General features: G+C 42.8%; 1 protein-coding gene across 1 annotated transcript; it reads left to right on the forward strand.

The window, feature by feature from the left end:
* The first annotated feature begins 2,117 nt into the window (after window positions 1-2,117).
* Window positions 2,118-8,564, forward strand: LOC137243807 (uncharacterized). Its single transcript, XM_067771957.1, has 2 exons — window positions 2,118-2,409; window positions 2,466-8,564. The coding sequence occupies exon 2, from the start codon at window positions 2,606-2,608 to the stop codon at window positions 8,132-8,134; it is 5,529 nt and encodes a 1,842-aa protein (XP_067628058.1). The 5' UTR covers window positions 2,118-2,409; window positions 2,466-2,605; the 3' UTR covers window positions 8,135-8,564.
* The last annotated feature ends 16,291 nt before the right edge of the window (window positions 8,565-24,855 follow it).

Here is a 24,855-nt window from a genome sequence, read left to right on the forward strand (position 1 = left end):
AGTAACCAGAAGCAGATAAGCACAAGAAGTTGATTTTTTGGTGGGAAAGAGACTGACTGCGACGCCAAGTACTGCAGTTCACGGTTGTCGACTATCCTCGCTCCGGGGTCTACATGAAGGCGATGACATCGAAATCACGAGGATATGTGGTGTCTCCTAATTAAAGAAATCAAATTGATCTCCTGTTGATTATTGTAGGCAAGCACTATAGCCTTTGAAACGCGACTCTGAGAAATACTTTGTGGCAGTCATCAATAAGCTGCTCACAAAATGGGCACAAGATTTTCTCCTTAATAATCACTCACACCTGCTAACTGCGAAAATATTGAATAACTCAATACGTACCACCACAGCGAGCCAGAAATAAAAGCTATGGGGCCACGCCGCATACAGGCGTAGCAGTGCGCGATGTAAGTGTGTGCTATCGTGACATGATGGGGAAAGAGAGACGCCTAGCTTGAGGAAAGAAGGGTGAGGCAAAATGGTGTGAGTGCAAAGAGCTTTAGATGCTTGCTATAAGCAATAATGCCCGTGATTTGGAGATAGCGTGTTCGCCTACCTCACCGAAATTCCTGGGATCAAGACACGGGAAGAGTAACATTGAAATACTTTAGAAAAAGATTTTCTAAGCGGTACTGCTCCCCGGAAGTGGTTGACTTCGAATGTATTTCTGCCATCAAAACCTTCTCAGCGAGAATTCATCTGCATATATAACTTCCCCTCTGACAAATTGTAGGAAACACTAAAAAGTGGGATGTATATCGCGCCAAGTAACTATTATTCAAGAATGGAGAAAATTAAATCCGATACGCTTCCCATGGCCGTCGGTTTTATGTACCGGAGCGACTAGGGATTTTTCCCAACCATTTCAGTGTAACCCCATTTAATTTGTTGCGTCCCTCGCACAAATTGTCACCCTTCCAGCAGCTCCTTGCGGTGGGACTGCTTCATATTCTCTTGCTCCGGGAAGGTATCGAACCCAATCCGGGCCCGTCTCCTGACCCCGGTCCTGACAAATGGTTTTGCTGCATCTGCCGGAAAAGAATCTTTTTAGGACGGTCATACTTTTGTCAGTGTGTCTTGTGTAAGGGATGGTTGCATCGGACAGATTGTTCTGGGCTAGATCCCAAAACTAGACGTCCACGTAACTTCTATAAATCTTTTGTGGCTCCTCGCTGTTCACGCCCTAGGACGTCCCGTAGTCTACGCCTTACAGCAGCCCCGCTGCTCAGCAAGCCACAACAAATACCCGCTGCTGCTCGGTGTAGGTAAAGTTTGGTCCACCGAAAATCCCTATCGAATCCGTCTTGGCACAATGACAAAGTTTCCATCGCCTTTGGCGACAAAGTGCTGTCGGACGCGAAAAAATGCGCGAGCTCTTTCTGCCGACAATAAATAATGCATCCTACGGTCGACAAAGATAGACGGAGGGCCAACAGACACGCAAATAAACATAAATTCAGCGCATCACCAATTACCATCACCGCCAAAGAGGTTGAGGATGCCATTGGTCGCGCTAAACCATCCAAAGCAGTGGGCCCAAACGGCATAGCCATGCCGATGCTTAAAAGCCTAGGGAAAGAGGGTTTCAAATATTTAGCGCATGTCTTCAACCTGTCTCTTTCCACCTTTGTCATACCCGAGAAATGGAAAATGGCCAAGGTGGTCCCGCTACTAAAGCCTGAGAAACCAGCTATCATAGGAGAGTCGTATCGCCCGATATCTCTCCTATCGCCAGTAGCCAAGACGCTTGAAGCCATTTTGCTCCCCTACTTCAAAGCAAATTTGCAGCTAGCCTGTCATCAGCATGGTTTCAGAAAACTCCATAGCACCACCACCGCGTTATATGCCATCAGCACCCAGATAAATTGCGGTTTAAATCAAAACCCCCACCATAGAACAGTACTCTTTGCGCTACACCTATCAAAAGCTTTTGATACGGTCAACCATGGCACGCTACTGCAAGACCTGGAAGTGTCTACCCTTCCCCCATGTCTTAAAAGGTGGACCGCAAATTATCTGGGCGGTCGGCAGGTGTTAAGTGGCGCACAGTGTACTTCCAGCAGCCTTTGATATTTCTCACTTTTAGTTGCTATCAGCTCTCCATCGCCTCAATTTCGGTGCACAGAATTTATACATATGTTCATATGTACCTACATACTTGTATTCCCATATGTACGTGCATATTTATGTACCAACATATGACGATACAAATGTACGAATACATGTACATACGCTGCAATGCGAATATATTCACCGGCATATACAGCCGTTAGTTGACCGCTAGGTAACATTCCTTTACTGAAAGCTAAATTGATTTTTTGCCCTTTCATCATAATTATTCAGTCTTGAGAATTTGAAGAGTGAGCGTGTGCATAAATATATATATAGCACATAGAAGGCACAAATGTAAGTTCTAAACAATTGAATATCTAATATGCAATCTTTAAAGAAAATTAATAAAGATTTCAGCGCTATCATCATTTGGTGTATTATTTGGATTTTAACGCTAGGAATATCTGCCAACTGCACGCGACTCAACATCCTGAAATATTTTTGCAATCGACATAGACTTGAGATCAGAATTAATTCAACTGCATATGACATGGCAGACAAAGACGTTCTTAATAGCGATGGAGGGGCAACAGGTGCCAACCAGCGTAACGAAACATCTTCTGCCGGCGCGGATGCGCATTCAAAGGTGCCAGAAAATGGTGATGGCAATATCAACGCTACAACTGACAAAGGCGAACAAAGCAACATAGGGGTGGACATAATAGGTAGTTTGCCCGCATCGTCTACCCACTCATCCACGCCAACGCAGAACACAAACGTTGATCCTAAAAATAAACAGTTTGACGATCTCGTGAATCAGGTTCTAAGCGGATCGCTTTTCACAAGCACAGGTGTCTGTCGCGATACGCAGCGAGCGACTACTATCGAAGAAAGTAACGCATGGGCGATTCCTGGAAAAGCCGCCCCAATAGGGTCACGGCCAAGTTTATCTTTTCGGCCAAGCGCAGCGAACTGCAATTATTCTCTGCCATACGGTAACAGTTACGCCGACATAGTAGCGCCTTCGTCTACTGCTCTGCCAGCAGCGGGATTCGGCTGCAATTTGCCAAATATAGAGTTTAACGGTACGCTACCGACAAATGCAACTACGTCAAAGGGTATCTTATCATCGTCACAAATAGCAGCACGTCATGTTATCACTAGAGAGTTACCTCCATTCTCCGGCAAACCTGAGGAATGGCTCCTGTTCATAAGCAATTATGAACAATCGACTGAGAGATGCGGATTTAGTAATGAAGAGAACCTTATTCGCCTACAGAAATGCCTGAAAGGTCCAGCTTTGGAAGCTGTGCGAGGTAAGTTGGTGATTCCCGCCACTGTTCCGTACGCAATAGGAACTCTAAAAATGCTGTTCGGGCGCCCTGAAATTGTGCATGCGGCTTTACAACGCAAACTCAGGGAAGAGCCTGCTGTGAGACACAACAATTTGGACTCAGTAATACGATTGGCGCTGGCCGTTCAGAACTACTGCGCTACAATGTTGGCCATCGGCCTCAGCGAGTATCTAAACGACCCTCTATTGCTGAATGAATTAGTCGGCAAGTTGCCTGGCGACTTGAAACTCGACTGGGGTAGGCACAGATTATCTGCTGGTGGTATCAACTTGGCCACGTTTGATCAGTGGTTGTTTAATGTAGCCATGTGTGCGACTATGGTGACCTCGTACGAGCCTCAAGCTGCAGACAACACGAAGAGCGGAGGTGGAAAGCAAGTCAAAGAGCGCGTATTGGTACACGTGGTAGAGGATCGTGATAAAGGGAAAGGTAGCAAGAACTCAAAATCGTTAGAGGGCGTTTCGTGTCCCAAGTGTAAGGGACAGCATCGTTTGCCGGATTGTGACACGTTTAGAGCGCTTGATGTAAAAGGTCGCTGGGAGTTCGTTAAAAGTGAAAGGCTCTGCTTCTCTTGCTTCATGCGACATCTTGTACGATACTGCAAAACGAAGAAACGATGCGGCGTGGACGGGTGCACTTCCACCCACAGCACTTTGCTACATTCGGCTGCTACCGTGGGGGGCGACGTCCAACCACAACAACAAATCGATACCAAAGCTACACCGAAAGCGGATCAAAAGGAATCTACTGTTCTATTTCATAGCCGATCCGCTACGAAGGCTCTGTTCCGATACGTGCCCGTAACGCTTTATGGTAAGGTGAAGCAAGTACATACATACGCTTTAATAGATGAAGGCTCTGCATGCACATTAATCGAAAGCAAATTAGCAGACGAACTTGAGTTGGAGGGTCCAACAGAGCAGTTGTGTTTAAAGTGGACCGGTGATCAGACGCAGACTGAACAGAACTCCAAATCAGTGTACTTGAATGTATCAGCAATTGGCAAAGAGGAACAACGCTACTTGTTGAAAGGCGTCCGTACGGTAACGTCCTTGGATTTGCCCACGCAAAGCGTCGATGAACAGTTGTTACGCCAACGATACCACCTTAAATCAGTTCCTATTCAAGCGTACACGAATGTAAAACCTCAGATTATCATCGGCCTTGACAATATTAAGGTAAGCGTTCCCATAGAAATAATCGAAGCAGAAGACGATGACGTTATTGCCGTCCGCTGCAGACTGGGTTGGGCGGTGTATGGGCGACACAACAACAAAAACCATACTACACCTCGTATTTTGCACATATGCGAATGCAGTGATGCTGGTATTGCCCGTAAGCTAGATGAAGCGGTGAAAACGTATTTCTCACTTGAGTCAATGGGAGTGAGCATCACAACCAAACCCCTGAGATCGAAGGAAGATGAACGTTCACTGCAAATTATGGAGAACACGAGCAAATATCTAGCAAACGAAAAACGCTGGGAGACTGGTCTTCTATGGAGGTTCGACAACATCGATTTGCCTGACTCATACCAGATGGCTCTCAAACGACTTAACTGCCTCGAGGCGAAGATGGCCAAAGACTCACAGCTAAATTCTTTTATGATAAGTACTATCGAAAGCTACATTAAAAATGGCTACGTACGCAAATTGTCAAATGGGGAGATAATGAGAAATTCTCGTTCATGGTTCTTGCCGATTTTCACAGTAACCAATCCTAACAAAATGAAAACGCGGTTGGTTTGGGATGCAGCCGCAAAGGTATGCGGCGTTGCTTTGAATGATGTCCTGTTGAAAGGGCCCGATTTAATGGCTTCGTTAATTGGAGTGCTGATGCGCTTCCGAGAGCGGAGGGTAGCTATTACCGGTGATATACGACAAATGTTTCACCAAATAAAAGTACGACAAGAGGACTTAGCTGCTCAACAATTTTTATGGCGAGACGGTGAAAAAGCGCGCTCTCCCGATGTATATGTTATGCAGGTAATGACATTTGGCGCGTCATGTTCCCCCGCTCTTGCTAATTTCATTAAAAATAAGAACGCGGATAGATTCATTAGTAAACACCCAGAAGCAGTCAAGGCGATACATAAAAACACTTTCGTGGATGACTGGTTACAGTCCGTGGACTCTGAACAGCAAATGTTAGAGTTGGCAGAAATAGTGAAACGCATCCATGCAGACGGCGGATTTGAAATGAGGCATTGGCTATCAAACTCAAGGCGTGTTGTTCGAGCCTTAGATGACGAAATGGAGACATCAGCAAAAAATATTGTATTGTCTGACGAGCCTCGAGAGAAGGTGCTCGGCATGTGGTGGTTACCATCTGAAGATTCTCTGACATTCGTCGTAAAGCCCGAGCTAATTGCTAAAGCATCGCTTGCCACATCATCGAAACGACAAGTATTAAGCGTAGTTATGTCGATTTTTGATCCACTCGGACTCCTCGGCTTCTTCAACATTCGAGCCAAAATTATTCTTCAGAACATATGGCGATCAGGAGTTGGATGGGACGACAAGCTCAAAGATGACGAAGAATCAGACTGGCAGCAATGGCTTAAGTTAGTGTCAAAGCTGAACGATGTACGTATACCTCGATGCATGCCCTTTGGTAGTTGTGCAAAGTCAATTCAGTTGCATACGTTCGTAGATGCTAGCATTGATGCATATGCTGCGGTGACATATCTACGCGCAGATATGGATGACGACGTTCGCTGTCTGATAGTTGCTTCAAAGACTAGAGTCGCACCATTGAAGCCCATATCAATTCCTCGTATGGAATTAATGGCAGCAATATTAGGGCTGCGACTATCAAATTGTATTGAGTCAGAAGCATCAATACGAATCGACCGCCGTTTCTTCTGGACAGATTCAAGAGACGTACTTTGCTGGATACGGTCCGATGCGCGTAAATTTCAACAATTTGTGGCTGTTCGAATTGGCGAAATTTTGGAAGGGTCCGACGTAACCAGCTGGAACTGGGTTCCATCCCACCATAATGTGGCTGACGATGGAACTAAGTGGGTTAAGACCCCGGAAATAAATGGGTCAACACGTTGGTTTATTGGACCAAACTTTTTGTATATGGATGAGTCGCAGTGGCCACAAATAGACGCCACAAGTAGGACCACTGAGGCGAACGTAGTTTGCCATAACGAAGTGATACGCACCCGTGCATGTGTATTAGCTTGTATTTCACCCGATCCCAGCCGCTTTAGTAAATTGGAGCGCCTTCGAGCAGCACAGAGATCCGTACTACACTTTCTACGAATCATATCAAAGAAGCCGTTCGAAGCAGTATTAAAGAAAATCATAGAGCTGAAACGAGACGTCGAAATGGATATCGTGCTTATTCGCATTTGCCAAGAAGAATCATTTTCAGAGGAGATCAGCTGTCTCAAATCAAACAAACAAATAATTGATAGAAAGAGCCATCTGTTTAAATGCTCACCGTATTTAGACGACCATGGAATTCTTCGCATAAGAGGTCGCGTAGATGCCATAGAAGCAGTGGAAATCGACGTAAAACGCCCTATCATTCTACCGCGGCGTCACCGTATAACATACTTGATTGCAGAGTTTTACCACAGAAAGTACCACCATCTACATAACGAGATTGTCGTTAACGAGCTACGCCAACGCTATTGGATTTCGGGGTTAAGAGCGCTGGTAAGAGAAGTTTCGAAGCAATGCCCAGCTTGTCATATACGAAAAGCTCAACCCTCTCCACCGGAGATGGGTGAACTTCCTATGGAGCGGTTATCACCACATACTCGGCCCTTTACGTTCACTGGCGTGGACTACTTTGGCCCCATAGACATAGCAGTTGGGCGTCGTCGTGAAAAACGCTGGGGCGTTTTGTTCACCTGCCTCACTACACGGGCAGTTTATTTAGACATCGTGCCATCTCTATCCACCGATTCGTTTCTGATGGCTTTGAAAAGTTTTACTGCTCGACGAGGTGTGCCTAAACGAATTATTTCTGACAACGGCACTAACTTTCGTGGCGCCAGCAGGGTGTTGAAAGAAAGCATCGAGTGCATATCACCGAACGATATAGAAAAGCAGTATCCAGAGATGTCATTCAGCTTTATACCGCCGGGCGCGCCTCATATGGGTGGGGCGTGGGAAAGAATGGTACGCTCTACCAAATCAATATTGACTGAGATTCTACCAAAAGCAAAATTACGTGAAGAAGTTCTGCGTGCTACATTAGCCGACATCGAGTTTATGCTGAACTCACGACCACTGACGTATGTACCCCTAGATTCGATGGATGCTGAGGCGCTAACACCCAACCACTTTTTGGTTGGCAGTTCCAATGGGTTACGCGAGCGAGGAGAACCGCACCAAACAGGTGCCTCGTTAGCCAAAGATTTTCGCATTGCTGGTCAGATAGCCGACGTGTTTTGGAAAAGGTGGCTGCGAGAGTATTTACCAACTTTAACAAGGCGCACGAAGTGGTTTCAGCCGCCACTCGCACCCATCGCCGTAAACGACATAGTTATTATTGTAGACGAGAACAGCAAGCGCTGCTCGTGGCCGAAAGGTATAGTAGTAGACATTCACCACTCGAAAGATGGACAAGTTCGCAGTGCTATCGTTCGTACAGCTGATGGTCTCGTTACCCGCCCAGCAGTTAAGCTTGCAAAATTAGACATAAAGGAAGATGGTAATGCACAGCGCAGTGATGCTAGTGAATTACGGGGTGGGGAATGTTAAGTGGCGCACAGTGTACTTCCAGCAGCCTTTGATATTTCTCACTTTTAGTTGCTATCAGCTCTCCATCGGCTCAATTTCGGTGCACAGAATTTATACATATGTTCATATGTACCTACATACTTGTATTCCCATATGTACGTGCATATTTATGTACCAACATATGACGATACAAATGTACGAATACATGTACATACGCTGCAATGCGAATATATTCACCGGCATATACAGCCGTTAGTTGACCGCTAGGTAACATTCCTTTACTGAAAGCTAAATTGATTTTTTGCCCTTTCATCATAATTATTCAGTCTTGAGAATTTGAAGAGTGAGCGTGTGCATAAATATATATATAGCACATAGAAGGCACAAATGTAAGTTCTAAACAATTGAATATCTAATATGCAATCTTTAAAGAAAATTAATAAAGATTTCAGCGCTATCATCATTTGGTGTATTATTTGGATTTTAACGCTAGGAATATCTGCCAACTGCACGCGACTCAACAGCAGGCATCGGTGTAATTTAGAAATGAAACATCAAAACCAAGAAGAATTAAACAAGGGGTGCCACAGGGTGGTGTGATATCCCCACTTTTGTTTAATTGCTACATATCTAAGCTACCTTCGCCACCAGAAGGAGTTACTATCGTTTCCTACGCCGATGACTGCACAATAATGGCCACAGGCCCAGGCCCACACATCGATGAGCTATGCAATAAAATAAACGGCTACCTCCCTGATCTCTCCAGTTTTTTCGCCTCGCGAAGCCTGGCATTATCACCGTCTAAATCTTGGGTGTGACGTTTGAACAGGATCTACATTTTGGTGAGCACGCAGCCGCAATTATTCCGAAAATCCAGAGCCGTAATAAAATCCTCTAATCCCTTGCTGGCAGTACTTGGGGAAAAGACAAAGAAATGCTCATTACCACATACAAAGCAATTGGCCAGCCGATTGCGTGCTACTCGGTCCCCTATATTGTCGCCAAGCCTAAAAACTACCCACTGGAAGAAGCTACAGGCCATGTCCCCAGGAAGCCATCTACATAATGAGGCGAGAATACTCCCCATCGGGGAGAGAAATGAGATGCTAACCAAACAGTTCCTGTTGAATACCCAGAAACCTGGGCATCCCAACACCGCCTAGGGGCTTAAGGAGTTATCTCCGTAAGCATTTTGGGGAAATCCGGCAACTGAGAACTCAGCCGTATGAAGCAAAAAAACACAAGCAGGTCCTTGGTAAACTCCACAAACAGGCGTCGGACCTTTATGCCGGGAATTGCCCGGTGAATCCAGTACTCAAAGAACAGTACCCAAAACTTGCGGAAGAGGAACGCATACTCCCCAGAGAAACACGAGTCCCTCTAGCTCAACTTCGTTCTGGATACTGTAACAGGTTAAACTCTTACCTATCCAAAATCAACCCCGACATACAAAATGTATGCCCCGCTTGCAATGTGGCCCCACATGACACCAACCATCTCTTTATTTGTAATGTGGAACCAACGCCTCTAACACCCCTTTCATTATGGTCTACCCCTGTTGAAACAGCAAGTTTCCTTGGACTCCCGTTAGAGGATATTGATGACAATTTAGGTGGGGCGAAGCACTGCTACAACAACAACAACAACGAGATCGATATGATCTTCAAGGAATTGTGTAGCGCACGTGCCTAGGAAGTTCAAAGTAGTCATATTAAGTCATTCCCGAGATGTTCAGTCTTGTACCTTAATAGTGCGTGTTACCGAAACGTATCAGATCTATATCCGACAAAGGACCATCAACATCGATAACGTTCCCAAAAAGCTTCGGGGAGTGTCTTTATCGACACAACATTTGCAACAACGAAACTGATACATTGCGCTACACGACTTTGGCAAAGTGATAAGAATTGAGTGGCAATATTGCAATCTGCTTAAACAAACAGGGGAAGAGCTAGTAAGAAGCACGCATTCTTTAACCTGTTGCTATAGAAGACAATTGATGCAGCTGAGCCGAGTAAAAGGTAATTTCCTCTCTTGACCATCAAACATCCAAGCAGTTGTTATTGTTGTTGTAGCGATAAGGCCACTCTCCGAAGGCTTTGGGAGTGTTATCGATGTTGATGGTCCTTTGCCGGTACCAAGACCGGCCATCTCGAAAACGATTTGTTAAGACCACATGCGACCTTCTAGGCCATACCGCCCTCCCACCCCCTAGATCCATGAGGAGTTCGGGTCACCAGAGCCTCGGCTGTTAATGAAACAGGATTCGCCACGGATAGGTGAGGTTGACCATTGGGTTGGAGAAGCTATATATTGCGCTGGCAACCCCTTGAAAGGGTTGCGCTGCACAACCCCTTGAATATATTTGTTATTTTAGTCGCCTCTCACGACAGTCATACCTACCGTGGGTATATTCTACCCCTCTAACCTGCTGGGGGTTCACAACCCCCTTTGTTCTTCTTCTTTTAGCAATAGTATATCCGTCTTGATCACGGGCCGGATCGAGGGAAGATAGCATGACGCCTGATGATAAAAACAAAAAATGAAACTCCGGCATATCTAGCGACGCCTGCATTTTCAGTATCGCTTTATAATTGAAAATAGTGAATGCGATTAAAGTATTTAGTCAAATAGATTTCACAAATATCCCAAAAAGTACTTTATGGTACTTAAAATATCAATCACAATCCAAACGCAAAATTTATTAGTTCAGCTCATAAAATTTGACGTGCCCCAAACCTTTTTTGAGGGTAACCAAACGGATATATTGCCTATCAGATATTAAACGCTAATAAAAATCACTAAATAATGTTTGACAGGAGCATTCCAAACTGCTGAGACATCAAATTGCCAATAAAATTACCAAAAATAACTTCGATCTAAAAGACAAGAATCTAAGGAAAACAAAGAAATAAATTCGGTTTCGGCTACAAACCGTCGCACACCAGGTGCTATGGTAGACCAAAAAGGAAGAGACGAAATGCAGAAAGACACTCAGACATGCACATGGACAGTGTGGATAAGCTTGACAACTGACAAAACGAATCGCACGTCAATAGGAAATATCAGAGATTTTATGGGGAAACGAAATAAGTGGAAAACAATCGATTGAAAATAAAAATAGAAGCGAAATCAAAAATAAAACAAGTAAGGAAGGTTAAGTTCGGGTGTAACCGAACATTACATACTCAGTTGAGAGCTATGGTGACAACATAAGGGAAAATAACCATGTAGGAAAATGAACCGAGGGAAACCCTGCAATGTGTTTGTATAACATGCGTATCAAATGAAAGGCATTAAAGAGTATTCTATGAGGGAGTGTGCCATAGTTCTATAGGTGGACGCCATTTAGGGATATAGCCATAAACGTGGATCAGGGTTGACTCTAGAATGCGTTTGTACGATATGGGTATCAAATGAAAGGTGTTAATGATTATTTTAAAAGGGAGTAATCCTTAGTTCCATAGGTGGACGCCGTTTCGAGATATCGCCATAAAGGTGGACCAGGGGTGACCCTAGAATCTGTTTGTACAATATGGGTATCAAAAGAAAGGTGTTAATGAGTATTTTAAAAGGGAGTAATCCTTAGTTCCATAGGTGGACGCCGTTTCGAGATATCGCCATAAAGGTGGACCAGGGGTGACCCTAGAATTTGTTTGTACAATATGGGCATCAAACGAATGGTGTTAATGAGTATTTTAAAAGGGAGTGGGCCTTAGTTCTATAGGTGGATGCCGTTTCGAAATATCGCCATAAAAGTGGACCAGGGGTGACACTAGAATGTGTTTGTACGATATGGGTATCAAATGAAAGGTGTTAATGAGTATTTTAAAAGGGAGTAATCCTTAGTTCCATAGGTGGACGCCGTTTCGAGATATCGCCATAAAGGTGGACCAGGGGTGACCCTAGAATTTGTTTGTACAATATGGGCATCAAATTAAAGGTATTAATGAGGGTTTTAAAAGGGAGTGGTGGTTGTTGTACAGGTGGTCGCCTTTTCGAGATATCGCCATAAAGGGGGAACAGGGGTGACTCTAGAATGCGTTTGTACGATATGGGTATCAAATGAAAGGTGTTAATGAGTATTTTAAAAGGGAGTAATCCTTAGTTCCATAGGTGGACGCCGTTTCGAGATATCGCCATAAAGGTGGACCAGGGGTGACCCTAGAATTTGTTTGTACAATATGGGTATCAAATTAAAGGTATTAATGAGGGTTTTAAAAGGGAGTGGTGGTTGTTGTACAGGTGGTCGCCTTTTCGAGATATCGCCATAAAGGTGGAACAGGGGTGACTCTAGAATGCGTTTGTACGATATGGGTATCAAATGAAAGGTGTTATTGAGTATTTTAAAAGGGAGTAATCCTTAGTTCCATATGTGGACGCCGTTTCGAGATATCGCCATAAAGGTGGACCAGGGGTGAACCTAGAATTTGTTTGTACAATATGGGTATCAAAAGAAAGATGTTAATGAGTATTTTAAAAGGGAGTAATCCTTAGTTCCATAGGTGAACGCCGTTTCGAGATATCGCCATAAAGGTGGACCAGGGGTGACCCTAGAATTTGTTTGTACAATATGGGCATCAAACGAATGGTCTTAATGAGTATTTTAAAAGGGAGTGGGCCTTAGTTCTATAGGTGGATGCCGTTTCGAAATATCGTCATAAAGGGGGAACAGGGGTGACTCTAGAATGCGTTTGTACGATATGGGTATCAAATGAAAGGTGTTAATGAGTATTTTAAAAGGGAGTAATCCTTAGTTCCATAGGTGGACGCCGTTTCGAGATATCGCCATAAAGGTGGACCAGGGGTGACCCTAGAATTTGTTTGTACAATATGGGTATCAAATTAAAGGTATTAATAGGGGTTTTAAAAGGGAGTGGTGGTTGTTGTACAGGTGGTCGCCTTTTCGAGATATCGCCATAAAGGTGGAACAGGGGTGACTCTAGAATGCGTTTGTACGATATGGGTATCAAATGAAAGGTGTTAATGAGTATTTTAAAAGGGAGTAATCCTTAGTTCCATAGGTGGACGCCGTTTCGAGATATCGCCATAAAGGTGGACCAGGGGTGACCCTAGAATTTGTTTGTACGATATGGGTATCAAATGAGAGGTGTTAATGAGTATTTTAAAAGGGAGTAATCCTTAGTTCCATAGGTGGACGCCGTTTCGAGATATCGCCATAAAGGTGGACCAGGGGTGACCCTAGAATTTGTTTGTACAATATGGATATCAAAAGAAAGGTGTTAATGAGTATTTTAAAAGGGAGTAATCCTTAGTTCCATAGGTGGACGCCGTTTCGAGATATCGCCATAAAGGTGGACCAGGGGTGACCCTAGAATTTGTTTGTACTATATGGGCATCAAACGAATGGTGTTGATGAGTATTTTAAAAGGGAGTGGGCCTTAGTTCTATAGGTGGATGCCGTTTCGAAATATCGCCATAAAGGTGGACCAGGGGTGACTCTAGAATGTGTTTGTACGATATGGGTATCAAATTAAAGGTATTAATGAGGGTTTTAAAAGGGAGTGGTGGTTGTTGTATAGGTGGTCGCATTTTCGAGATATCGCCATAAAGGTGGACCAGGGGTGACTCTAGAATGCGTTTGTACGATATGGGTATCAAATGAAAGGTGTTAATGAGTATTTTAAAAGGGAGTAATCCTTAGTTCCATAAGTGGACGCCGTTTCGAGATATCGCCATAAAGGTGGACCAGGGGTGACCCTAGAATTGGTTTGTACAATATGGGCATCAAATTAAAGGTATTAATGAGGGTTTTAAAAGGGAGTGGTGGTTGTTGTACAGGTGGTCGCCTTTTCGAGATATCGCCATAAAGGTGGAACTGGGGTGACTCTAGAATGCGTTTGTACGATATGGGTATCAAATGAAAGGTGTTAATGAGTATTTTAAAAGGGAGTAATCCTTAGTTCCATAGGTGGACGCCGTTTCGAGATATCGCCATAAAGGTGGACCAGGGGTGACCCTAGAATTTGTTTGTACAATATGGGTATCAAAAGAAAGGTGTTAATGAGTATTTTAAAAGGGAGTAATCCTTAGTTCCATAGGTGGACGCCGTTTCGAGATATCGCCATAAAGGTGGACCAGGGGTGACCCTAGAATTTGTTTGTACAATATGGGTATCAAAAGAAAGGTGTTAATGAGTATTTTAAAAGGGAGTAATCCTTAGTTCCATAGGTGAACGCCGTTTCGAGATATCGCCATAAAGGTGGACCAGGGGTGACCCTAGAATTTGTTTGTACAATATGGGTATCAAAAGAAAGGTGTTAATGAGTATTTTAAAAGGGAGTAATCCTTAGTTCCATAGGTGGACGCCGTTTCGAGATATCGCCATAAAGGTGGACCAGGGGTGACCCTAGAATTTGTTTGTACAATATGGGTATCAAAAGAAAGGTGTTAATGAGTATTTTAAAAGGGAGTAATCCTTAGTTCCATAGGTGGACGCCGTTTCGAGATATCGCCATAAAGGTGGACCAGGGGTGACCCTAGAATTTGTTTGTACAATATGGGTATCAAAAGAAAGGTGTTAATGAGTATTTTAAAAGGGAGTAATCCTTAGTTCCATAGGTGGACGCCGTTTCGAGATATCGCCATAAAGGTGGACCAGGGGTGACCCTAGAATTTGTTTGTACAATATGGGTATCAAAAGAAAGGTGTTAATGAGTATTTTAAAAGGGAGTAATCCTTAGTTCCATAGGTGGACGCCGTTTCGAGATATCGCCATAAAGGTGGACCAGGGGTGACCCTAGAATTTGTTTGTACAATATGGGTATCAAAAGAAAGGTGTTAATGAGTATTTTAAAAGGGAGTAATCCTTAGTTCCATAGGTGAACGCCGTTTCGAGATATCGCCATAAAGGTGGACCAGGGGTGACCCTAGAATTTGTTTGTACAATATGGGTATCAAAAGAAAGGTGTTAATGAGTATTTTAAAAGGGAGTAATCCTTAGTTCCATAGGTGGACGCCGTTTCGAGATATCGCCATAAAGGTGGACCAGGGGTGACCCTAGAATTTGTTTGTACAATATGGGTATCAAAAGAAAGGTGTTAATGAGTATTTTAAAAGGGAGTAATCCTTAGTTCCATAGGTGAACGCCGTTTCGAGATATCGCCATAAAGGTGGACCAGGGGTGACCCTAGAATTTGTTTGTACAATATGGGTATCAAAAGAAAGGTGTTAATGAGTATTTTAAAAGGGAGTAATCCTTAGTTCCATAGGTGGACGCCGTTTCGAGATATCGCCATAAAGGTGGACCAGGGGTGACCCTAGAATTTGTTTGTACAATATGGGTATCAAAAGAAAGGTGTTAATGAGTATTTTAAAAGGGAGTAATCCTTAGTTCCATAGGTGGACGCCGTTTCGAGATATCGCCATAAAGGTGGACCAGGGGTGACCCTAGAATTTGTTTGTACAATATGGGTATCAAAAGAAAGGTGTTAATGAGTATTTTAAAAGGGAGTAATCCTTAGTTCCATAGGTGGACGCCGTTTCGAGATATCGCCATAAAGGTGGACCAGGGGTGACCCTAGAATTTGTTTGTACAATATGGGTATCAAAAGAAAGGTGTTAATGAGTATTTTAAAAGGGAGTAATCCTTAGTTCCATAGGTGGACGCCGTTTCGAGATATCGCCATAAAGGTGGACCAGGGGTGACCCTAGAATTTGTTTGTACAATATGGGTATCAAAAGAAAGGTGTTAATGAGTATTTTAAAAGGGAGTAATCCTTAGTTCCATAGGTGGACGCCGTTTCGAGATATCGCCATAAAGGTGGACCAGGGGTGACCCTAGAATTTGTTTGTACAATATGGGTATCAAAAGAAAGGTGTTAATGAGTATTTTAAAAGGGAGTAATCCTTAGTTCCATAGGTGAACGCCGTTTCGAGATATCGCCATAAAGGTGGACCAGGGGTGACCCTAGAATTTGTTTGTACAATATGGGTATCAAAAGAAAGGTGTTAATGAGTATTTTAAAAGGGAGTAATCCTTAGTTCCATAGGTGGACGCCGTTTCGAGATATCGCCATAAAGGTGGACCAGGGGTGACCCTAGAATTTGTTTGTACAATATGGGTATCAAAAGAAAGGTGTTAATGAGTATTTTAAAAGGGAGTAATCCTTAGTTCCATAGGTGAACGCCGTTTCGAGATATCGCCATAAAGGTGGACCAGGGGTGACCCTAGAATTTGTTTGTACAATATGGGTATCAAAAGAAAGGTGTTAATGAGTATTTTAAAAGGGAGTAATCCTTAGTTCCATAGGTGGACGCCGTTTCGAGATATCGCCATAAAGGTGGACCAGGGGTGACCCTAGAATTTGTTTGTACAATATGGGTATCAAAAGAAAGGTGTTAATGAGTATTTTAAAAGGGAGTAATCCTTAGTTCCATAGGTGGACGCCGTTTCGAGATATCGCCATAAAGGTGGACCAGGGGTGACCCTAGAATTTGTTTGTACAATATGGGTATCAAAAGAAAGGTGTTAATGAGTATTTTAAAAGGGAGTAATCCTTAGTTCCATAGGTGAACGCCGTTTCGAGATATCGCCATAAAGGTGGACCAGGGGTGACCCTAGAATTTGTTTGTACAATATGGGTATCAAAAGAAAGGTGTTAATGAGTATTTTAAAAGGGAGTAATCCTTAGTTCCATAGGTGGACGCCGTTTCGAGATATCGCCATAAAGGTGGACCAGGGGTGACCCTAGAATTTGTTTGTACAATATGGGTATCAAAAGAAAGGTGTTAATGAGTATTTTAAAAGGGAGTAATCCTTAGTTCCATAGGTGGACGCCGTTTCGAGATATCGCCATAAAGGTGGACCAGGGGTGACCCTAGAATTTGTTTGTACAATATGGGTATCAAAAGAAAGGTGTTAATGAGTATTTTAAAAGGGAGTAATCCTTAGTTCCATAGGTGAACGCCGTTTCGAGATATCGCCATAAAGGTGGACCAGGGGTGACCCTAGAATTTGTTTGTACAATATGGGCATCAAACGAATGGTCTTAATGAGTATTTTAAAAGGGAGTGGGCCTTAGTTCTATAGGTGGATGCCGTTTCGAAATATCGTCATAAAGGGGGAACAGGGGTGACTCTAGAATGCGTTTGTACGATATGGGTATCAAATGAAAGGTGTTAATGAGTATTTTAAAAGGGAGTAATCCTTAGTTCCATAGGTGGACGCCGTTTCGAGATATCGCCATAAAGGTGGACCAGGGGTGACCCTAGAATTTGTTTGTACAATATGGGTATCAAATTAAAGGTATTAATAGGGGTTTTAAAAGGGAGTGGTGGTTGTTGTACAGGTGGTCGCCTTTTCGAGATATCGCCATAAAGGTGGAACAGGGGTGACTCTAGAATGCGTTTGTACGATATGGGTATCAAATGAAAGGTGTTAATGAGTATTTTAAAAGGGAGTAATCCTTAGTTCCATAAGTGGACGCCGTTTCGAGATATCGCCATAAAGGTGGACCAGGGGTGACCCTAGAATTGGTTTGTACAATATGGGCATCAAATTAAAGGTATTAATGAGGGTTTTAAAAGGGAGTGGTGGTTGTTGTACAGGTGGTCGCCTTTTCGAGATATCGCCATAAAGGTGGAACTGGGGTGACTCTAGAATGCGTTTGTACGATATGGGTATCAAATGAAAGGTGTTAATGAGTATTTTAAAAGGGAGTAATCCTTAGTTCCATAGTTGGACGCCGTTTCGAGATATCGCCATAAAGGTGGACCAGGGGTGACCCTAGAATTTGTTTGTACGATATGGGTATCAAATGAAAGGTGTTAATGAGTATTTTAAAAGGGAGTAATCCTTAGTTCCATAGGTGGACGCCGTTTCGAGATATCGCCATAAAGGTGGACCAGGGGTGACCCTAGAATTTGTTTGTACGATATGGGTATCAAATGAAAGGTGTTAATGAGTATTTTAAAAGGGAGTAATCCTTAGTTCCATAGGTGGACGCCGTTTCGAGATATCGCCATAAAGGTGGACCAGGGGTGACCCTAGAATTTGTTTGTACAATATGGGCATCAAATTAAAGGTATTAATGAGGGTTTTAAAAGGGAGTGGTGGTTGTTGTACAGGTGGTCGCCTTTTCGAGATATCGCCATAAAGGTGGAACTGGGGTGACTCTAGAATGCGTTTGTACGATATGGGTATCAAATGAAAGGTGTTAATGAGTATTTTAAAAGGGAGTAATCCTTAGTTCCATAGGTGGACGCCGTTTCGAGATATCGCCATAAAGGTGGACCAGGGGTGACCCTAGAATTTGTTTGTACGATATGGGTATCAAATGAAAGGTGTTAATGAGTATTTTAAAAGGGAGTAATCCTTAGTTCCATAGGTGGACGCCGTTTCGAGATATCGCCATAAAGGTGGACCAGGGGTGACCCTAGAATTTGTTTGTACAATATGGATATCAAAAGAAAGGTGTTAATGAGTATTTTAAAAGGGAGTAATCCTTAGTTCCATAGGTGGACGCCGTTTCGAGATATCGCCATAAAGGTGGACCAGGGGTGACCCTAGAATTTGTTTGTACTATATGGGCATCAAACGAATGGTGTTGATGAGTATTTTAAAAGGGAGTGGGCCTTAGTTCTATAGGTGGATGCCGTTTCGAAATATCGCCATAAAGGTGGACCAGGGGTGACTCTAGAATGTGTTTGTACGATATGGGTATCAAATTAAAGGTATTAATGAGGGTTTTAAAAGGGAGTGGTGGTTGTTGTATAGGTGGTCGCATTTTCGAGATATCGCCATAAAGGTGGAACAGGGGTGACTCTAGAATGCGTTTGTACGATATGGGTATCAAATGAAAGGTGTTAATGAGTATTTTAAAAGGGAGTAATCCTTAGTTCCATAAGTGGACGACGTTTCGAGATATCGCCATAAAGGTGGACCAGGGGTGACCCTAGAATTGGTTTGTACAATATGCGCATCAAATTAAAGGTATTAATGAGGGTTTTAAAAGGGAGTGGTGGTTGTTGTACAGGTGGTCGCCTTTTCGAGATATCGCCATAAAGGTGGAACTGGGGTGACTCTAGAATGCGTTTGTACGATATGGGTATCAAATGAAAGGTGTTAATGAGTATTTTAAAAGGGAGTAATCCTTAGTTCCATAGGTGGACGCCGTTTCGAGATATCGCCATAAAGGTGGACCAGGGGTGACCCTAGAATTTGTTTGTACGATATGGGTATCAAATGAAAGGTGTTAATGAGTATTTTAAAAGGGAGTAATCCTTAGTTCCATAGGTGGACGCCGTTTCGAGATATCGCCATAAAGGTGGACCAGGGGTGACCCTAGAATTTGTTTGTACTATATGGGCATCAAACGAATGGTGTTGATGAGTATTTTAAAAGGGAGTGGGCCTTAGTTCTATAGGTGGATGCCGTTTCGAAATATCGCCATAAAGGTGGACCAGGGGTGACTCTAGAATGCGTTTGTACGATATGGGTATCAAATTAAAGGTATTAATGAGGGTTTTAAAAGGTAGTGGTGGTTGTTGTACAGGTGGTCGCCTTTTCGAGATATCGCCATAAAGGTGGACCAGGGGTGACCCTAGAATTTGTTTGTACAATATGGGTATCAAAAGAAAGGTGTTAATGAGTATTTTAAAAGGGAGTAATTCTTAGTTCCATAGTTGGACGCCGTTTCGAGATATCGCCATAAAGGTGGACCAGGGGTGACCCTAGAATTTGTTTGTACAATATGTGTATCAAATTAAAGGTATTAATGAGGGTTTTAAAAGGTAGTGGTGGTTGTTGTACAGGTGGTCGCCTTTTCGAGATATCGCCATAAAGGTGGAACAGGGGTGACTCTAGAATGCGTTTGTACGATATGGGTATCAAATGAAAGGTGTTAATGAGTATTTTAAAAGGGAGTAATCCTTAGTTCCATAGGTGGACGCCGTTTCGAGATATCGCCATAAAGGTGGACCAGGGGTGACCCTAGAATTTGTTTGTACAATATGGGTATCAAAAGAAAGGTGTTAATGAGTATTTTAAAAGGGAGTAATCCTTAGTTCCATAGGTGGACGCCGTTTCGAGATATCGCCATAAAGGTGGACCAGGGGTGACTCTAGAATGCGTTTGTACGATATGGGTATCAAATGAAAGGTGTTAATGAGTATTTTAAAAGGGAGTAATTCTTAGTTCCATAGTTGGACGCCGTTTCGAGATATCGCCATAAAGGTGGACCAGGGGTGACCCTAGAATTTGTTTGTACAATATGTGTATCAAATTAAAGGTATTAATGAGGGTTTTAAAAGGTAGTGGTGGTTGTTGTACAGGTGGTCGCCTTTTCGAGATATCGCCATAAAGGTGGAACAGGGGTGACTCTAGAATGCGTTTGTACGATATGGGTATCAAATGAAAGGTGTTAATGAGTATTTTAAAAGGGAGTAATCCTTAGTTCCATAGGTGGACGCCGTTTCGAGATATCGCCATAAAGGTGGAGCAGGGGTGACCCTAGAATTTGTTTGTACAATATGGGTATCAAATGAAAGGTGTTAATGAGTATTTTAAAAGGGAGTAATCCTTAGTTCCATAGGTGGACGCCGTTTCGAGATATCGCCATAAAGGTGGACCAGGGGTGACCCTAGAATTTGTTTGTACAATATGGGTATCAAAAGAAAGGTGTTAATGAGTATTTTAAAAGGGAGTAATCCTTAGTTCCATAGGTGGACGCCGTTTCGAGATATCGCCATAAAGGTGGACCAGGGGTGACTCTAGAATGAGTTTGTACGATATGGGTATCAAATTAAAGGTATTAATGAGGGTTTTAAAAGGGAGTGGTGGTTGTTGTACAGGTGGTCGCCTTTTCGAGATATCGCCATAAAGGTGGAACTGGGGTGACTCTAGAATGCGTTTGTACGATATGGGTATCAAATGAAAGGTGTTAATGAGTATTTTAAAAGGGAGTAATCCTTAGTTCCATAGGTGGACGCCGTTTCGAGATATCGCCATAAAGGTGGACCAGGGGTGACCCTAGAATTTGTTTGTACAATATGGGCATCAAATTAAAGGTATTAATGAGGGTTTTAAAAGGGAGTGGTGGTTGTTGTACAGGTGGTCGCCTTTTCGAGATATCGCCATAAAGGTGGAACTGGTGTGACTCTAGAATGCGTTTGTACGATATGGGTATCAAATGAAAGGTGTTAATGAGTATTTTAAAAGGGAGTAATCCTTAGTTCCATTGGTGGACGCCGTTTCGAGATATCGCCATAAAGGTGGACCAGGGGTGACCCTAGAATTTGTTTGTACAATATGGGCATCAAATTAAAGGTATTAATGAGGGTTTTAAAAGGGAGTGGTGGTCGTTGTACAGGTGGTCGCCTTTTCGAGATATCGCCATAAAGGTGGAACAGGGGTGACTCTAGAATGCGTTTGTACGATATGGGTATCAAATGAAAGGTGTTAATGAGTATTTTAAAAGGGAGTAATTCTTAGTTCCATAGTTGGACGCCGTTTCGAGATATCGCCATAAAGGTGGACCAGGGGTGACCCTAGAATTTGTTTGTACAATATGTGTATCAAATTAAAGGTATTAATGAGGGTTTTAAAAGGTAGTGGTGGTTGTTGTACAGGTGGTCGCCTTTTCGAGATATCGCCATAAAGGTGGAACAGGGGTGATTCTAGAATGCGTTTGTACGATATGGGTATCAAATGAAAGGTGTTAATGAGTATTTTAAAAGGGAGTAATCCTTAGTTCCATAGGTGGACGCCGTTTCGAGATATCGCCATAAAGGTGGAGCAGGGGTGACCCTAGAATTTGTTTGTACAATATGGGTATCAAATGAAAGGTGTTAATGAGTATTTTAAAAGGGAGTAATCCTTAGTTCCATAGGTGGACGCCGTTTCGAGATATCGCCATAAAGGTGGACCAGGGGTGACCCTAGAATTTGTTTGTACAATATGGGTATCAAAAGAAAGGTGTTAATGAGTATTTTAAAAGGGAGTAATCCTTAGTTCCATAGGTGAACGCCTTTTCTAGATATCGCCATAAAGGTGGAACAGGGGTGACTCTAGAATGCGTTTGTACGATATGGGTATCAAATTAAAGGTATTAATGAGGGTTTTAAAAGGGAGTGGTGGTTGTTATATAGGTGGTCGCATTTTCGAGATATCGCCATAAAGGTGGAGCAGGGGTGACCCTAGAATTTGTTTGTACAATATGGGTATCAAATGAAAGGTGTTAATGAGTATTTTAAAAGGGAGTAATCCTTAGTTCCATAGGTGGACGCCGTTTCGAGATATCGCCATAAAGGTGGAGCAGGGGTGACCCTAGAATTTGTTTGTACAATATGGGTATCAAATGAAAGGTGTTAATGAGTATTTTAAAAGGGAGTAATCCTTAGTTCCATAGGTGGACGCCGTTTCGAGATATCGCCATAAAGGTGGACCAGGGGTGACCCTAGAATTTGTTTGTACAATATGGGTATCAAAAGAAAGGTGTTAATAAGTATTTTAAAAGGGAGTAATCCTTAGTTCCATAGGTGGACGCCGTTTCGAGATATCGCCATAAAGGTGGACCAGGGGTGACTCTAGAATGAGTTTGTACGATATGGGTATCAAATTAAAGGTATTAATGAGAGTTTTAAAAGGGAGTGGTGGTTGTTGTATAGGTGGTCGCATTTTCGAGATATCGCCATAAAGGTGGACCAGGGGTGACCCTAGAATTTGTTTGTACAATATGGGTATCAAATGAAAGGTGTTAATGAGTATTTTAAAAGGGAGTAATCCTTAGTTCCATAGGTGGACGCCGTTTCGAGATATCGCCATAAAAGTGGACCAGGGGTGACCCTAGAATTTGTTTGTACAATATGGGTATCAAAAGAAAGGTGTTAATGAGTATTTTAAAAGGGAGTAATCCTTAGTTCCATAGGTGGACGCCGTTTCGAGATATCGCCATAAAGGTGGACCAGGGGTGACTCTAGAATGAGTTTGTACGATATGGGTATCAAATTAAAGGTATTAATGAGGGTTTTAAAAGGGAGTGGTGGTTGTTGTACAGGTGGTCGCCTTTTCGAGATATCGCCATAAAGGTGGAACTGGGGTGACTCTAGAATGCGTTTGTACGATATGGGTATCAAATGAAAGGTGTTAATGAGTATTTTAAAAGGGAGTAATCCTTAGTTCCATAGGTGGACGCCGTTTCGAGATATCGCCATAAAGGTGGACCAGGGGTGACCCTAGAATTTGTTTGTACAATATGGGCATCAAATTAAAGGTATTAATGAGGGTTTTAAAAGGGAGTGGTGGTTGTTGTACAGGTGGTCGCCTTTTCGAGATATCGCCATAAAGGTGGAACTGGGGTGACTCTAGAATGCGTTTGTACGATATGGGTATCAAATGAAAGGTGTTAATGAGTATTTTAAAAGGGAGTAATCCTTAGTTCCATAGGTGGACGCCGTTTCGAGATATCGCCATAAAGGTGGAGCAGGGGTGACCCTAGAATTTGTTTGTACAATATGGGTATCAAATGAAAGGTGTTAATGAGTATTTTAAAAGGGAGTAATCCTTAGTTCCATAGGTGGTCGCATTTTCGAGATATCGCCATAAAGGTGGAGCAGGGGTGACCCTAGAATTTGTTTGTACAATATGGGTATCAAATGAAAGGTGTTAATGAGTATTTTAAAAGGGAGTAATCCTTAGTTCCATAGGTGGACGCCGTTTCGAGATATCGCCATAAAGGTGGACCAGGGGTGACTCTAGAATGAGTTTGTACGATATGGGTATCAAATTAAAGGTATTAATGAGAGTTTTAAAAGGGAGTGGTGGTTGTTGTATAGGTGGTCGCATTTTCGAGATATCGCCATAAAGGTGGACCAGGGGTGACCCTAGAATTTGTTTGTACAATATGGGTATCAAATGAAAGGTGTTAATGAGTATTTTAAAAGGGAGTAATCCTTAGTTCCATAGGTGGACGCCGTTTCGAGATATCGCCATAAAGGTGGACCAGGGGTGACCCTAGAATTTGTTTGTACAATATGGGTATCAAAAGAAAGGTGTTAATGAGTATTTTAAAAGGGAGTAATCCTTAGTTCCATAGGTGGACGCCGTTTCGAGATATCGCCATAAAGGTGGACCAGGGGTGACTCTAGAATGAGTTTGTACGATATGGGTATCAAATTAAAGGTATTAATGAGAGTTTTAAAAGCGAGTGGTGGTTGTTGTATAGGTGGTCGCATTTTCGAGATATCGCCATAAAGGTGGACCAGGGGTGACCCTAGAATTTGTTTGTACAATATGGGTATCAAATGAAAGGTGTTAATGAGTATTTTAAAAGGGAGTAATCCTTAGTTCCATAGGTGGACGCCGTTTCGAGATATCGCCATAAAGGTGGACCAGGGGTGAACCTAGAATTTGTTTGTACAATATGGGCATCAAACGAAAGGTGTTAATGAGTATTTTAAAAAGGAGTGGGCCTTAGTTATATAGGTGGACGCCGTTTCGAAATATCGCCACAAAGGTGGACCAGGGTGACTCTAGAATGTGTTTGTACGATATGGGTATCAAATTAAAGGTATTAATGAGGGTTTTAAAAGGGAGTGGTGGTTGTTGTATAGGTGGTCGCATTTTCGAGATTTCGCCATAAAGGTGGACCAGGGGTGACCCTAGAATTTGTTTGTACAATATCGGCATCAAACGAAAGGTGTTAATGAGTATTTTAAAAGGGCGTGGGGCTTAGTTCTATAGGTGGACGCCTTTTCGAGATATCGCCATAAAGGTGGACCAG

The sequence above is a fragment of the Eurosta solidaginis genome, chromosome 3 (genome assembly GCF_040869045.1).
Source record: "Eurosta solidaginis isolate ZX-2024a chromosome 3, ASM4086904v1, whole genome shotgun sequence".
Taxonomy (NCBI): domain Eukaryota; kingdom Metazoa; phylum Arthropoda; class Insecta; order Diptera; family Tephritidae; genus Eurosta; species Eurosta solidaginis.

Coding starts and splice junctions, on each gene's coding strand:
- LOC137243807 (XM_067771957.1), top strand. CDS start 2,606: ATGGCAGACAAAGACGTTCTTAATAGCGATGGAGGGGCAACAGGTGCC.